This window comes from Stegostoma tigrinum, chromosome 5, assembly GCF_030684315.1.
Source record: "Stegostoma tigrinum isolate sSteTig4 chromosome 5, sSteTig4.hap1, whole genome shotgun sequence".
NCBI lineage: Eukaryota > Metazoa > Chordata > Chondrichthyes > Orectolobiformes > Stegostomatidae > Stegostoma > Stegostoma tigrinum.
The window spans coordinates 85,349,731-85,367,819 of NC_081358.1; the positions used below are offsets into that span (position 1 = coordinate 85,349,731).

At 40.3% G+C, this 18,089-nt stretch overlaps 1 protein-coding gene across 1 annotated transcript in view; it reads left to right on the forward strand.

Annotated features, from left to right (window-relative positions):
* Positions 1-18,089, forward strand: part of lrrcc1 (leucine rich repeat and coiled-coil centrosomal protein 1) — a 185,088-nt gene that overhangs the window by 159,616 nt on the left and 7,383 nt on the right. Inside the window, exons 16-19 of the mRNA XM_048528955.2 lie at positions 2,253-2,416; positions 4,442-4,650; positions 8,155-8,292; positions 17,049-17,184. Coding sequence (XP_048384912.1) covers positions 2,253-2,416; positions 4,442-4,650; positions 8,155-8,292; positions 17,049-17,184 — 647 coding nt within the window. The remainder of the gene's footprint in view (positions 1-2,252; positions 2,417-4,441; positions 4,651-8,154; positions 8,293-17,048; positions 17,185-18,089) is intronic.

The following is an 18,089-nucleotide window of genomic DNA, read 5'->3' on the forward strand; positions in this document are numbered from 1 at the left end:
GTGTGGACTTGTTAAGCCAAAGGGCCTGTTTCCACACTGTAGGGATTTTATGATCTGCTGCATGCATGTCTAATTTCCTGATACAGACAATGCCTGACTTTGTCACTACTGTTTGGTGACTTATAAACCACTTCTTAATTCCACGCAAACAGATTCTACATCATGTCTTTGAATTAGAGGTCCTCTTTCACTGATGCACTAATTGTGTCTTGCATTATGAGCACTGTACCACCTCTTTCTCCTTTTTGGCCTATCCCTCTAAAAGTCAAGTAACCTTTAATATTCAGTTTCATTCATGGTCACCAATAAGCCATGTCTCATTTATGACAAATAAATCATACCCTCCTACTTGCACTAATGCCACTAATTCATCTATTTTGTTGCAAATGTTACTTGCATTCAAATGAAGAGCTTTTAATTTTGTGTTTTCTGTTCTACGCTATTCTGAAATCTAACCCTTGTTGACTCTGTTTTGTTTCTACTGCTTTCTACTTTCAGTTATACTGTCTTTCTGTCCATAATCAGCTTTGATTTTGTTCTGTATGAATTTCATCTCAAGTTCTCCTCCCACAGGCAAGCTTGTTAAAGCCTTCTCCGACAGTACTGCCAAACTTTTCCTGCTAAGATGTATGCTGCTCTGTTTGTACAGTGACCCCTTCCGCAAAACTGATCACGGTGCCCCAGAAATCTAAAGCTACCCCTCCTGTCCCATTTTCCAGCCATGTTATTTTACTCAGTCTTCCTGTTTCTGCATTCTCTTACATATTGTACTGGGAGCAATGCAGAGATTACTTACTTAGAGTCCTGCTTTTCAGTCTCCTGCCTAGTTCCATAAGTTCTACTTCTGGATTCGCATCCTTCTTTCCGCCAATGTCATTGGTGTCAATGTTGTCCACAACATCTGGCTCTTCACCTTTCACCAAAAGAATGTCCTGCAGCTGTTCTTTGACATGCTTGATCCTGCCACCAGGAATCCAGTGTACTGTCCTAGAGTCCCACTAATCTGTGCAGACAAGTCACAACTTGACTACATTATCTGATGAATGGTCTCCAGTATCCAAAATGGAAAACAGATTTGTGAGTCAGGTCACTTCAGAAAACTCCTTCATTCCTGATCTTTCTGGACTACTTACCATTCACCCATTGCGTCTCTGCCTGCCTGGTCTTGACTTACGCTAAGATGTACTATCCAGACAGTTCTCACTTCATGGATACACCACAATGACTCTAGTCAGTACTCAGATTTCAAAACTAGCAGCTCACATTTTTGCAGCTGCCAATGCTGTTTGCAAGTATATTCGTCTAGACCACGTGAAGAGTACGCAATTCCGCACGTGGCACAGGAATAATCATTGCACTTACTCATAGCTAACTTTTCCTCCTACCTTTGTATCACCAACCAACTTTGATCTAGGATTGCTTACCAAAATCATTGATGTGAGTTGTAACTTGCTAAGACTTAGACCTCTAACCTTTGTGACATTTCACTTATTACACCTTGCCATCCCAAAAATTCTTACTATCTGATTTCTATCCATTCACCATTCATCCTAGTATGCTCATATTATTACATACAATATGAGCACTAATTCTGTGCTTAGCCTCTTGTGCAGCACTTTTATCAAATCTATTCTCAAATCCAAGTATGCTACATCTGGTTTCACCTTACGCTCTCAAAATATTTTTGATATGCAAATTTTGACAATCAAATCAGATTTTAATGGATTGATGCAAAAAGTCATGTGTTAACTTTATGCCAGTGTGGATGTTCCAATAAGTACTAAGCCTAATTTTTTTTTTGTGCTTCCCCTCACAAGTTAATTTATAATTGATGTAAATGAAGCTTTTTTAAATTATATCCAGTGTGGCGGATCCAATTTTTCAATCAAATGTTGAAATGGAGTTGATTATTTAAAATTGAGGCAAAAATTAAATAAGAATTAAAAACAAGAAGAGGATAAGTGTAAATAAGAATTTGGAGCATGGGTTACACATCTGGTGAAAAATGATGAAAGGATTAAATGATTCAGTGATTGCTTTGACTTGTTTACTTGCAAATAAATAATGTAGTGTTTGATTGTCCATACTAGCTGTGTTGCTCTGTTAAATTCATCTATTGGAGAGATTATACATGTCTTGCTCATTTAAATAGTCTTCAAAATGAAAATGCAATTAAATATATAAATAGGGATATTAAATGAAATTTGTACATTTGGCTAAGATCTGTCAGTACATTCCTTTTTATTATACAGGCAGTTCTTTGGCTCAAGACAGAGGAAGGCTCCAAGCAAGGATTGAAATGTTAACGTCAGAGATGGAGTTTCTGAAAAAACAAAATGAACAGGATATGAATACTTTGAAAATAAAAACAAAGGTCATAGATGATCAAACAGAAACTATTAGAAAACTTAAAGAAGTAAGTTCCACATTGTAAAAGTTAGCAAAACAGTTGCTGCAAAATTCTGTTCCACAGCACCTGGTTTTTGACACTACGATTGATTGATTTGCTGTTTTGCCTAAAATGTAATCCAAAGTATGTGCTCATACTTCTCTTCAACAAATCATACTTTTATAAAAAAGTTCAAAAATGACATGACACCAGGTTATAGTCCACCAAGTTTATTTGAACGCACAAGATTTCGGAGCCTCACTCCTCCTTCAGGTATTAATGAGACAGGCGGCATCTGCCAAAGAATTTATAAGTAAAAGATCAAGGGTCACACCACTGATGAGAATGTATTAAACAAACCTAAGATGCTATTAAATCTTTAATCAGTTAGAAGATTTTAATTCATTAATATGTATATGTAAATCCCCAAATCTCTCAAAATTTACTGCTTTGAGAGAACTAAACATTTTATTACTGTAAAGAAGAGGTGACATTTTAAATTAGATAATGTATGTTAGGTGTCAGGCCTTGTCTGGAATCTGTTGGTTTTGGTTTGGAGTTAGACTGGTTTTATTTCTAAAGTAGAAATTTATAAAACACAACATTGACCGACTGTCTATAAATTGTGTGCTTTTCGAATGTACCTGCAAATACAAATTCGCCCCATAGATTTTTGTGTGTGTGTGTGCATGTGAGTGAATTAGTTTGTCATTGAGGGGAAGAGTGAGTGAGTGAGCGAGCATGCCTAACATGCATTGTCTGACAGAAAATATCACCTTTTCTTTACACTAATAAAACCTTTAGTTCTCTCAGGTGACTTGAAAAGAATTTGAGGACTTGCATATATATATTAATCAATTAAAACCTTCTACTGATTAAAGATTCAATGACATCTTAGGTTTGTTCAATACATCCTCATTAGTGGTGTCACCCTTTGATCTTTTATTTATAAATTCTGTGTCTCATGCCACAAGCTTGTGTTTTCAACTAAATCTGTTGGGCTATAACCTGGTGTCATGTGATTTCTGACCTTTGTAATAGACAGTTGGGTTATTCACAACCACTAGACCCGATCAAAGATTCATGAACGAGGTATACCCTAACATGAATTGTGGTGGACAATAAAGCACTGAGCAGAGGAGGAACCTCCACAAATATTCTCCAACACTGCGTGAGTCCAGTCTATAACTGACAATGACAAGCCTGAAGCATTTGCAACAACATTCAGCCAGAAGTGCCAAGTACATGATCCATCTCGGCCTTCCCCTTGTAAACAGAGGTGCACCTGCTGGCCATCTGAGTCACTTGCAAAAATCAAGCCCTGAGGCTTAGCATAAATCTGACTATGATGGCGAGAGTATAATAGGCATCTGTCACCTTCTTATTCTTAGTGTCTGTGTTGCTAAATACTGCTTTGGACACAATCAGTTATCTGGCTGCAAATAGCTTTAGTTTTACAAAGCAGAGTTATGGTTCAAGTTTCCACTGAATCCATCACATATGGGCCTCCTTGAAATTGTGCAAACTAGCACAATCAGTTGAAAGTTACAGAATAGTTAATCCCATCTTGGGGAGCAGCTAATTTTGTGGATGTTGCCTGCTTCCAGCACAAATAACTTTAAATTTGACTTACACAGTAATTTTTTTTGTCAATCTATCGAGCTGATTAAGGTGATGTTTGAGCTAATTATCCTAGAAAAACTAATGCAGTTCCTTAGTACTAATCCTCAGAGATGCAGCACTCTTGCGCCTTATATATTGAAGCAGCAAGTTGCAGGCATGTACTGCTTTACAGAAATGATACTTACCATGTTTTGATCAACATAACAACTTTAAATGGAAATCTTATAGTTCCAGTAATTTAAGGATGAAAAATCATTTTTAAAAATCTATCAAATATATCCTACATTTGGAAAGGTTTTGGTGAAGCATTAGTATGAGTTTAATCCTTTATTGTGTACCATATCTGAGGACAGTGGAACCCATAAAGCCCTGTTTTCTCTGCTGAGTAAGGACCAAAGCCCAAACAGAAAGTATTATTTGCTCTTGCAGGGTTTGCAAGAGAGAGATGAACAGACAAGGAAAATACGTGAGGAAAATCTGCAGGATAAAAGAGCCTTCCACGAGCAATTACGGGATGAAACTGCAGTATCTCAAGATCTCAAAGAAAAAGTGGAGAGCCTTACAGACCGCAAAAGAGAACTAAAGCTGCAACTTGAAGAAAAAGAAGCTGAGTTGGAGAAGACAAAAATGGCTTTTAGGTAAATGTTAAATATTGAACCATTCCGACAAAGGTGTATTCTCAGTTGAATAGTGTTTTTGATTAGATTAGATTCCCTACGGTATGGAAACTGGCGCTTTGGCCCAACAAGTCCACATCGCCCCTTGAAGCATCCCACCCGGACCCATCCCCCTATAACCCACACACACCCCTGAACACTACGGGCAATTTAGCATGGCCAATCCACCTAACCGGCACATCTTTGTGGGAGGAAATCGGAGCACCCGGAGGAAACCCACGCAGACACGGTTGCAATACTGTATTTTAGTTTCCAACAATCATTCAGGCTTATTGTGGTCAATGATATTGGGCCAATTGTGTTCAATTTCAAATTTTCTCAAAGAATGTATTATTTCTAACTGTACTATTTGGCTGATATTACCATCCTTACACCTATTTTCTATCATTCACCTTTAATTCATGATAACATATTTTTGTAATGTACAAGGGGTATCCTCAGATGTATTGAAGATGGAAAAAGCTTAATTTACTAAAGTACTTTTATCTATTCATTCACTTTCTCTTTTTCCGTTGTTTTCATTGATCTTTTAAAGCAATTTTAGCTGTTTTTAATATAAGAAGGCATCCAACCAAGGTGAACTGCGAACGGCTTTTTTTAGGAAAATTCGCATCAGACCAGTGGGAGTCATTCTAAAAGAAAATAATAGCATGTAGGGTCAGAATGCTCCCATAAAAGTAACAGGGAGAGGACAACAAGCCCAAGGAACCCTGGATATTGAGGAATGTACAAGATTGGACAAGGTAAAAGAGAGAAATTGATGGTAGATACCAAGGTTGACAAACAGCTGAAGCCCTGTGAGGTATAGAAGGGTAGGGGGTTACTTTAAAAAAAATTAATAGAGGAAAGCGGTGGCATGAATAATCACTGGTGGGTGAAATAAGGTAAATTCCATAGGGATTTTATAAGTATTTTAAGGGTTAGAGGAAAAACCAGGGAAAGCGTAGGGCCTATTTGGGACCAACGTCACAAATTGTATAAGCCAGAAGAATGTCATTTAGGTTTTAAATTAGTACTTTGCATTGTATTCACTATAGAGAAGGCCAGTGTTGATATTGAAATCAAAGAGGGGTACTGTGATAAATTTGAAAAAATCACCTCTGAGAGGGAGGAGGTATTGACAATTTTAATGGGATTAAAACTGGAATTAATCCTAAGGCCCTGATGAGACATATCCCAGATCCTGTTGACAACACAGATTGCAAGGGCTCTAAAATTTTACTTCTCAAATTTTCTATGGTCACAGAATGGGTCCCAGTGTACTAATAGATGACAAATGTGGCACCATTATGCAATAAAGGTGGTAGAGATAAACCAGGGAATTACAGACTAGTGAGTCTAACATCAGTGGTAACTTTTGGGGATAAAAGTAATCTTCATTTGGAGAGACAAGAGTTAGTCAAAGATACTCAGTTTAGCTTTGTCAAGAAGAGATCATGTCTGATAGGTTTGAGTTTTTTGAAGGAGGTGGCTAGGTGATGAGGGTAGTGCATTTGATGTCATCTACATAGACTTCTGTGTCATATGGAACACTTGATAAGAAGCCCAGGGGATCCAGGACAAATAGGATCCAAAATTGGCTTTGTGGTAAGAGGTACAGTGTGCTGGTCAAAAGATGTTTGTCTGACTGGAAGCTGTCACAAGGTTCTGTAGTAGTTACTTTGCAGTCTACTGTATATATTAACAATCTAGACACACATACGGAAGATTTGATCAGTTAGTTTGCAAATGATCCAAAAATTGGTGGTCTGGTAAGTAAAGACAAAGCAAGCCCTTATTAACAGGATGAACTAGTTGGGCAAGACAGTTGGGCAAATGAAGGTTAAACCTGAGCTGATTTTGGGAAAGACTTAACAAGCCAAGAGGGTGCCCGCTAAATGTAGGACCCTGGGAATCGCAGAGTATGCATGTCCGTAAATCTTTGAATACAAGGCAGGTGAATATAGGATTGTTAAAATAACACATGGGACACTTGCCTTTGTTTGTTGAGGCTTTGAATACAGGTTATGATGAACAGCATATGTTATGTCACAGTGTAACATGCCACAGTTCTTGTCACCACATTATAGAAAGGATGTGATTACACTAGGCATGTGCAAAGGGAAAAACCAGGCTGTTGCCTGCCGTGAAATGTTTCAGCTATGAAGAGAGACTAGAAGAGGCTGAAATTGTTTCCTTGGAACAGAGAAGGTAGAAGGGGAGCTGAACTAAGGACTGCAAAATTATGAGGGACACAAACAGGGCAGATAGAATGGACATTTTCCCCTTAGTATTTTCACTCTCACTCAGAGGATAGTAAGTAGCTGGAAGTCACTGTCAGGTAGAGACAAAACCATCACAACAGCAGCACAACATGAAACAAGTATTTAAAAGACTATTTGAAAAGCCATAGCATACAAGGATATAGGACTAGTGCTGGGAAATCTGATTAGAGTAGATGAATGTTTGATGATGAAGACACTCATGATTGGCTGAAGGGCCTCTTCCCATGCTGTAATACTTTATGATTTTATGACTATAAATTAAACTCAGCCGTTTACCTCCTCTTCAGTCTCCTCCCGTTTACATTGATGGAAGAGTCCTAAATGGTGCTATCAAGCAGCACTTGCTTAGCACTTTGCTCATTGATGTTCACTGTGCATTCTGTTAAATCCATTCCAGTTACTGACATCATTACATCTTTGGTTCAAATCTTGGCAAAAGAGCTGAATTTATGTCTCCTAAGCCTTGATTCCTGAATGCACAATCTGAGATCAATTATAAATATTTGGAAAAGCACTGGCCCCTGTACTTATCTGTACATTCCCTCCTCTAGTCCAAAAAATACTGTTCACTGCTTTGTCTCTTGTCACCCAGCCAACTTCATATCCATGCCCCCTTTCCTTTTGAATCATGGACTTCATTTTTGCTAGCATGTCTATTATGTGGCTTTTTTTTCAATTTGTTTTAAAATTCCACATATACCACATCAACCACATTGCCCTCATTAACCATCAACAAAAACAACTCATATCAAGTTAGTTAAATATGCTAGTATATTTTAAAAAACCTCCATATATTTCTTGTGTTATTATGTATAACTTTTTACAAATCTGCAATCCTTCAACGCACCTCTATATTTAAGCAGGATTGCCAGAATATAGCCATACCTCTGCAATCACTACCCCTACCTTTTATGGGATCCTCATATTTGTCAAATTAAATTAAATCTTGACGATTTACCAACTATCACTCAGTTAAAACGTGTAACCCTTTCCTAATAGCACTGAGAGACTGCAGTGCTTCAGAGCTCTCACTGCCCTAAGGACAGCTAAGGATGGACAATAAATGATGTCCCAGACAATGATACCCAAAGGAATAAAAAATCAAACAACCAGCTAAGTCTGAAAAACATCTTTTATTAAATACTAACAGCTGCATATTAGATCTGATTATTTTTATGTCCACATTATTTTGTTCTTACAGTGTTGCTAATAAGAAATGGCAGGACAAAGCTGAAATACTGACAAAGCTGGAAACACAGGTCAAACAGATGAAAGAAACCTTTGATGCCAAGGAAAAAAAACTTGTTGAAGAGAGAGACAAAGCCTTGCAAGCTAAGAAGTAAGGTTTGCAACTATAAGAGGTTTTTATAATTCAGTGTATTGTGTTTTCTATATCAGAAATGCAGTTTATTGTACAAAGGACTTAGAATAGTTTTTGTCATAAAGATGTACAGCACAGAAGCAGACCCTTCGGTCAAATTCGTCCACGTCAACTAGATATCCTAAATTAATCTAGCCCCATTTGCTAGCATTTGGCCCATATCCTTCCAAACCCTTCCTATTCATATACCCAGTCAGATGCTTTTTAAATTGTCAGTGCAGACTTAATGCGCTGAAGGACCTCTTCTGTACCAAATGATTCTATGAAGAGGGGTTGTGAATGGTTGGTTACCAGCCTTTTAACTAATTAACTGTGAATCCAGTGTCCTTGCCCGAATGACCCAAAACTTGTCTGTTGCGTCTGCTACTCTTTTCTACAATTTGGCTAGTAAAGTTTGTTTTACAATTACTGTTCAGCATTTTCGTTGGCTTACCTAAACTAACAGTTTATTTTGTTTTGCAATTTTTTTGTTATTTGTAGTCTTTATATTTCTGTTAAATAACAGATTCTACTGCTCAACTGTTGAATTTCTGAATCATCTTATCCCTTTGCTTCTAAATTTCAGCTCCACAGGGAAGCTCATAACTTATGTTCCAGCCCTAATTTTATCATTAAAAACGTGTTGGTTGCCTTGAAACTAATTAGAAACATAGATAGGAGCAGGAGGAGGCCATTTGGCCCTTTGAACCTATTCTGCCATCCTTCACGATCATGGTTGATCGTCCAACTCAATACTAAATAGCTTAATCCTGCTTTCTCCCCATAACTTTTTCATCCCACTTTCCCCAAGTGCTATATCTAGTCACTTCTTGAATACGTTCACTGTTTTGGCATCAACTACTTCCTGTGGTAATGAATTCCACAGGCTCACCACTCTTTGGGTGAAGAAATGTCTCCTCATCTCCATCCTAAATCAGCTACCCCAAATCCTTATACTGTGACCCCTGATTCTGGACACACCCACCATCCTCCTACATCTATCCTGTTCGGTCCTGTTAGAATTTTATAAATCTGTGTGAGATTCCCCCCTCATTTGTCTGAACTCTAGCGAAAACAATCCCAACCTTTGCTGCATTCCGTTGAGCAAAAATATCCTCCCCCAGAAAAGGGGACCAAAATTGCACTCAGTATTCCAGGTGTGGTCTCATCAAGGCCCTGTACAACGGAAATAACATATATCCCTGCTTCTGTACTCAAAACCTCTGGCAATGAAGGCCAACATACCATTTGCCTTCTTTGCTGCCTGCAGCATCTGAATGCTTACTTTCAGCGACTGGTGCACAAGGACGCCCAGATCCTGCTACACCCTCCCCTCTCCCAATTTACAGCCGTTCAGCTAGTAATCTGCCTTCTTGTTTTTGCTTCTGAAGTGAATAACCTCACATTTAATTGCATCCAGTCATGAATGGAGAAATAATCATAGGATCCCTACAGTGCGGAAGCAGGCCATTTGAATGCACACCGGCCCTCCAAATTCCATCCCACCAAAACTCACTCCCCTAGCCTATTCCTGTAATCCAACATTTCTCATGGCCAATCCACCTAACCAGCACATCTTTGGACTGCGGGAGGAAACTGGATCACCTGGAGGAAATCCATGAAGACCCAGAGAGCACATGCAAACTGCATACAGTAAAATAAAAAAGCAGCACTGTTGAGGAAATATTCCCAGCTTACCAACTGCACTATTAGTGACAATGTCATAGGTGATGATCTGTTTAAGAATGAACCAAGATATGCTCTAAAGGGGGCGGCTAATATATACCAGAGCATACATTTATGAGCCAGGAGAAGGAAGTTCTTGTGGCACAGTGATAGTATCCTCACCTTTGAGCTGGGGGATCTGGGTTCAAGTCCCACCTGCTCCAGAAGTGTGTAATGCCATTGATTGGAAAATACCTCCCCACGTCTGTCTGAACATCAGTGTCTATAGCTTCATGACATAAAAAATGAGCCAGGAGGCCCAGGATCAAATCCTGCCTACTCCAGAGGTATATAATTCCATCACTGAACAGGTCGATTATAAGATTCTTTTTAAAAAGGGCTAATTTTCCCCAGTAAGGAAGTTAGTTAGGAAGAAGAGAATGCAAGTTGGAGTTAGGATTGGTCTGTCAATTCAAATAAATTGTTGTGGAAGACCATGTTATAATCACCATTGATGTTATTGCAAGGCCACCTTAACAGTACCGGCCAGATACCCTGTATACTTTTAGTCCCGTTTTCCTGCATTTGCCCCATATCCCTCTAACCCATTCCTGTTTATATACTCATCCAGGTGCCCTTCAGATGCTGAAGTTGTACCAGCATCCATCATTGCTCTGGCAGCTCATTCTATACACTCATGAAAAATTTGCCCCTGAGGTTCCTTTTAAATCTTTCCCCTCTTGCCACAAACCTATGCTATCCAGTTTTGGAGTCCCCCATTCCAAGGTAAAAAACCTTGTCTATTTACCCTATCAATGCCCTTATGATTTTATAAACTTCAGTCTCCAACATTCTGGGGAAAAACCCCAGTCTATTCAGCCTCTCTGAAATACTCAAACCCTCCCACCCTGGTAACATCCTTGTAAATCTTTCTGAAACCTCAAGTTTCACAACATGTTCCTATAGCAGGGAGACCAGAACTGTACATAGTATTCCAGTAGTGACCTAACCAATATCCTGTACAGCTGCAACATGACCTCCCAACTTCTATACTCAATGCAGCGACCAATACAGGCAAGCATACTAAACACCTTTTTCACTATCCTGTGAAGGATATCTATAATATCTTCACTTAGACTCCACTTTCAAGGAACCATGACCCTTTATTCCAAGTTCCCTTTGTTCAGCAACACTCTCCATGACCTTACCATTAGGTGCATAAGTCCTGCTATAATTTGGCTTTCCAAAATGAGGTGCCTCACGTTTATGTAAATTAAACTCTAACTGCCACTCCTCAACCCATTGGCTCATTGATCAAGATCCCATTGTACCCTCAGATAACCTTTTTCACTGTCCACTACACCTCCAATTTTAGTGTCGTCAGACTGAAAACTGGCTTAATGAGTTTCTTTTTATTTAATGAGCTAGACTTGCCATGAAATACAAGTGTGCAATGCTGCAGATCTTTATTAACAATAAAACAAGAAGAAGATTATTGTGCAAAGGAAAAGAAGATCAAATAGACTTACCAAGCTGTTTACATGTAATGGAATTTACACGTTTTTCGGTTTGCAGATGACACAAAGTTGGGTGGGAGGGTGAACTGTGTGGAGGATGCAGGTATGCTTCGGTACGATTTGAACAAGTTGCCAGGTGAAGTAAAATATGGATAAATGTGAGATCATCCATTTTGGTAGCCAACACAGGATGGTAGATTATTATCTGAATAGTGATAGATTAGAAAAAGGGATATTGCAATGAGACTTGGGTGTCCTTGTACACCAGAAGCACCTGTGTGCAGGTGCAGAAGGCAACTGTTATGTTGGCCTTCCTAGTGAGAGGATTCAAGTGCAGGAGCAGGAATGTCTTGCTGCAGGGCCTTGCTGAAACCACACCTGGAATATTGTATGCAGCTTTGTCTCCTTGCCTGAGGAGGGATGTTTTTACTATGATTGCTGCAAAGATTTACCAGACTGCTTCTCGGGATGGCAGGACCGACATATGAACAGAGATTGGATATTTTAGGACTTTATTCACTGGAATTTACAAGAATGAGGCGATCATTGAAACCTATAAAATCTTAACAGGACAATACAGCATAAATGCGTGAAGGATGTTCATGATGACTGAGAAATCCAGGACCAGGGGGTCACGGTTTAAGAATACATTTAGGACTGAGAGAAGGAGAAATTTCTTCTCCCAGAGAGTGGTGAGCCTACAGAACTCTGTGCCACAGAAAGCGGTTGAGGCCAAAATTTGAATGTTTTTATGGAGTTTTATGTTTTTTTTGGCTTAAGAAATCAAAGGGTCTGTGGTGAAAACGGAAACTGGATTCTGAATTGAATGATCATATTGAATGGTGGACAAGGTCAATGGGCCGAATGACTTTTTCCCATGTGTTTTCTATCTTTCTACGAAAGTAAAAATACATTGCTATCACTGAAGCTTTACTTAAACAACAGAGAATTCTGTTCTCTACCGCATACGTAGGTTTCATTGAACTGTTGCTAACAATTCAAAGTCTGAGAGTTTGATAGCCTCTTCTTCAGCTGCTCACACTTAGATCATCTCAACTTTGAATAGCCCTTCCAGGATTCTCACTGAATACCTCTGGCCTGGAAATTCCAAACTAAACCCTCAAACTGAGGTACCCTTTCTCCTCACTTTTCTGAACTAACTTCTCGCTGCAGGAAAACGACATCATGCATCCAGTTTCAACCAGGACTTCTGTGTACTAAATCCAAAAGCTTTCCAAGCTATGGACCTTCCTCCTCAGCAAAAAAAAACTATTCCTGATCCTAGTAACTGAAAACAGCCAAATGCACTTCAATATTTACTCATAAAACTCTCCCATTAGAGCTGCAGGAACTCTCATAATGGTTTGGAAAAAAAAAGGCTGCAGAAATACCAACAAGTTGATCATCAAATCCACTCATACGCACAGGCCAAAACTCAAATGCCATTAGTTCAAAATCCAGACTCTAAAATAAATGATTTTCATTTATTTATATAAATCATATACCTTGCATAACAATAGACTGCCTCCTGCTTCCTGTTTCAGTACGCGAATGACTAGCAGTAAGAAGAATTAGAACTTGTTTAAACACTGAACACTTGTACAACTGAAATAGCATCAATAAATTTTCAGAAAGTATGTATGCCTTACAATCCAATTTCACAATATCCATTCTGGAGAAGAATATCTAAACTCGAGCTTTGAAATAACCTGAGAGCTTTAATATTGGCCTTGAAATATATAAAATATGTTCTAGTATATCTTAAGTTTTTGTTTAGCATTATGTTGTTTGAAATATGGCTTTAGTAATTGCCAAAAGAAAAATTAATTTGGATGATTCCAAGATAATAAAATGTGAGGCTGGATGAACACAGGCCAAGCAGCATCTCAGGAGCACAAAAGCTGACGTTTCGGGCCTAGACCCTTCATCAGAGAGGGGGATGGGGAGAGGGAACTGGAATAAATAGGGAGAGAGGGGGAGGCGGACCGAAGATGGAGAGTAAAGAAGATAGGTGGAGAGAGTATAGGTGGGGAGGTAGGGAGGGGATAGGTCAGTCCAGGGAAGACGGACAGGTCAAGGAGGTGGGATGAGGTTAGTAGGTAGATGGGGGTGCGGCTTGGGGTGGGAGGAAGGGATGGGTGAGAGGAAGAACCGGTTAGGGAGGCAGAGACAGGTTGGACTGGTTTTGGGATGCAGTGGGTGGGGGGGGAAGAGCTGGGCTGGTTGTGTGGTGCAGTGGGGGGAGGGGACGAACTGGGCTGGTTTAGGGATGCAGTAGGGGAAGGGGAGATTTTGAAACTGGTGAAGTCCACATTGATACCATTAGGCTGCAGGGTTCCCAGGCGGAATATGAGTTGCTGTTTATGCAACCTTCGGGTGGCATCATTGTGGCACTGCAGGAGGCCCATGATGGACATGTCATCTAGAGAATGGGAGGGGGAGTGGAAATGGTTTGCGACTGGGAGGTGCAGTTGTTTGTTGCGAACTGAGCGGAGGTGTTCTGCAAAGGGGTCTCCAAGCCTCCGCTTGGTTTCCCCAATGTAGAGGAAGCCGCACCGAGTACAGTGGATGCAGTATACCACATTGGCAGATGTGCAGGTGAACCTCTGCTTAATGTGGAATGTCATCTTGGGGCCTGGGATGGGGGTGAGGGGGGAGGTGTGGGGGCAAGTGTAGCATTTCCTGCGGTTGCAGGGGAAGGTGCCGGGTGTGGTGGGGTTGGAGGGCAGTGTGGAGCGAACAAGGGAGTCACGGAGAGAGTGGTCTCTCCGGAAAGCAGACAGGGGTGGGGATGGAAAAATGTCTTGGGTGGTGGGGTCGGATTGTAAATGGCGGAAGTGTCGGAGGATGATGCGTTGTATCCGGAGGTTGGTAGGGTGGTGTGTGAGAACGAGGGGGATCCTCTTTGGGCGGTTGTGGCGGGGGCGGGGTGTGAGGGATGTGTTGCGGGAAATGCGGGAGACGCGGTCAAGGGCGTTCTCGATCACTGTGGGGGGAATGTTGCGGTCCTTAAAGAACTTGGACATCTGGGATGTGCGGGAGTGGAATGTCTTATTGTGGGAGCAGATGCGGCGGAGGTGGAGGAATTGGGAATAGGGGATGGAATTTTTACAGGAGGGTGGGTGGGAGGAGGTGTATTCTAGGTAGCTGTGGGAGTCGGTGGGCATGAAATGGACATCAGTTACAAGCTGGTTGCCTGAGATGGAGACTGAGAGGTCCAAGAAGGTGAGGGATGTGCTGGAGATGGCCCAGGTGAACTGAAGATTGGGGTGGAAGGTGTTGGTGAAGTGGATGAACTGTTCGAGCTCCTCTGGGGAGCAAAAGGCGGCGCCGATACAGTCATCAATGTACCGGAGGAAGAGGTGGGGTTTGGGGCCTGTGTAGGTGCGGAAGAGGGAATGTTCCACTTCCCCTACTGCATCCCTAAACCAGCCCAGTTCGTCTCCTCCCCCCCACTGCACCACACAACCAGCCCAGCTCTTCCCTTCCCCCCCCCCCCCCCCCGCCCACTGCATCCCAAAACCAGTCCAACCTGTCTCTGCCTCCCTAACCGGTTCTTCCTCTCACCCATCCCTTCCTCCCACCCCAAGCTGCACCCCCATCTACCTACTAACCTCATCCCACCTCCTTGACCTGTCCGTCTTCCCTAGACTGACCTATCCCCTCCCTACCTCCCCACCTATACTCTCTCCACCTATCTTCTTTACTCTCCATCTTCGGTCCGCCTCCCCCTCTCTCCCTAATTATTCCAGTTCCCTCTCCCCATCCCCCTCTCCGATGAAGGGTCTAGGCCCGAAATGTCAGATTTTGTGTTCCTAAGCTGCTGCTTGGCCTGCTGTGTTCATCCAGCTCCATACTTTGTTATCTTGGATTCTCCAGCATCTGCAGTTCCCATTATCTCTGATTAATTTGGATGAGTTTTTTAAACAAAGTAGTGCTGTATGGTGGGAAAAATGTATTACTGTGCCACCTGCTGGCGATGTCATGCAATTAGATTGACCAGTTCTATCAGTTCCATTTACATCTGGAAAAGGGAATTCAAAATAGAAAATTATGACAAATCTATGATGAAAAGAGGTACAGGAAGAAATAAGATTTTACAGACTTAATCAGATATAAACAATAATTTTTCGTATTTAAGACTGTTTAAAATATTTTCCTGTACAACCTGTGCTATAGAGTATCAAAATTTAAATTTTAACTTTTTCTTAACCTATTGCATGCCTGACGATTGAGTAAATAACCTCTTAACAGTTTACCAAAATATGAAATAAATCTTTAACATTTTAGAATTCCTCATCTAATTTCCAATTTTAAATTGCAGAAAATTTAAAAGACATGAAGATCCCAGAAGTAGCTGTAAGTCAGGACATGGAAGGGAGAGAGGAACCTGAGAAAATTAGTCACCAAGAAAGTGTTACTGAGCAAATTGTTGGAGCCTTGAGCCACCAAGTCCCTAGCTGCTGGTTGACTTCATTCTAGGGTCTTAAAAGAAGGGGCTAGTGAATAGTTGGTGTGTTGATTTTAAGTTCTCAAAATTCCCTAAATTCACAAAATGGTTCTTTTGATTGGAAAATAACAAACGTAAATATTATCCAAAGATAGAGAGAAACGGGCAAAAACAAGATGAGTTAGCTTAATATCTGTCATGGTGATGATGTTAAAAGTGATTATGAAAGAGGTTCTAGTTGGACGCTTCGAAAAATGAATGGTAATCAGGCAAAGCCAACATAGTTTTGCAAAGGGGAAATCAATCAAGTGAAAAGTATTTAACCAATCTATTGGAGTTCTTTGAGAAAGTAACATGATCCTCTTCAGAGTGTCACTATGGACTCAATGGATCAAATGGCCTACTTCCACACTATAGGGATTCTATGATTCAATGTGGTGCTGATCGAGGGGAACCAGTAGATATACTATACTTAGCTTTCCAGCAGGCATTTGATGACCTGCCACATCAAAAGTTATTCTGGAAAATAAAAAGCTAATGGTGTAGGGGATAACATTGCCATTGATGGAGTAAGAAAATAACCAAAGAACTGCAAATGCTGGAAGCCATAAACAAAAACAGAAATTGCTGGACAAATTCAGCAGGTCTGACAGCATCTATGAAGAGAGAACCTCACAATTGAAGTAGATTGATTTGTTAATTGAGCGGGTAAAAGGTTATCGGGGGGTAGCCAGGAATATGGGGCAGTCAAATCTGCCATGATCTTATTGAACAGGAGAGCTGGTTTGAGGGCTTACTGGCCAACTTCAATTCCTAATTTGTATACTTTTTTTTTACTGCAAACAAAACAACTTGAAGCATTTGGATTGTTTTGCTTTACAACAGTTTGGCTTTTTTGTTAGTAATTTGTTTGTTATTGTTCAGTCACAGTGTTGTGCTGCTTTTGCATAACTTCATATGCTGAATTCTCAAAACTTTATCCAGAGCTTTGAGAATTTTATTGATCCAGTTTTGCATGTTTGAATTTTGATATTGGTTTTTAAAAAAATAATTTTTTTTTTACATATTCATTATATCAGAACATTTGTTCAAAATCACCTCAGGGCTGCAGCAGAAAAAATTCATTCCATGGATGATGCATTCAGGCACCAGCTTGAGACCATAAGGGTAGCTCAACAGGCTGAACTGGCACAATTGACCAATGAAAAGCAAAAGGAAATTGAAGCAGCAAAAGAAAAGGTAAGACTTTCCCTTCTTTGTACTCTGATGGAATGACTTCATATAACACTTCATCATATCCCAAGGATGTTCGAAAATGTTTTGCAATCAAAGGATTACTAGGATCCTGAGTCTAAATAAAGGAAGGTACAATGGTACAAGGCATGAGCCAGCTATAGTTGGGAATGTAACGCAGTAGATAGGCAGTGGCAAACATTTATAGAGTCTATTGAGGAACTGCAAAAAGTTCTGAAAAAGCGTCACTGGACTTAAAACATTATCTACGATTTCTCTCCACAAATGCTGCCGGACCTGCTGTGCTCATTGCACACAAATAAACTGGGAAAAGTGGTATGACCATGGCTAACAGTGGAAATTCAGGATAATATTAAATCCAAGAAAAGGGCATACAAATCAGCAAAAACAAATGCAGCGGAACTGAGGATTGGTAGCAGTTTAGATTTCACTGAAGGAAGACAAAGGGTTGACTGAGAGGGAAAACTGAGTATGAGAGTAAAATTGCTTGGATCAGAGAAAGATTAATGAAGACAATTTAAGTCCCTTATAATCAGGAACAGGGAAATTATAACGGGAAACAAAGAGATGGCAAACCAATTAAATGTATATTTGGGTTCTAACTTCACAAAGGAGAACTCGCATAATGTCCCAAACATTTTGAGGAGTACTGGGTCTAATGAGATGGAGGAACTAAAGGATATCAGTATTAATAGGGAAATGTTGGGGAAGTTGATGGGATTCAAGGCTAAAAATTTACAGGTAGTCCACATCCCAGAGCATTTAAGGAAATGGCCCTAGAAATATATGGATGCATTGGTGGTCAACTTTCCAAATTCTAAAGACTGTGGACTACTGTGGAAATAGTGTAGGATTGGGCAGAATGAACATAGGATTTAGGAAAGGGAAAT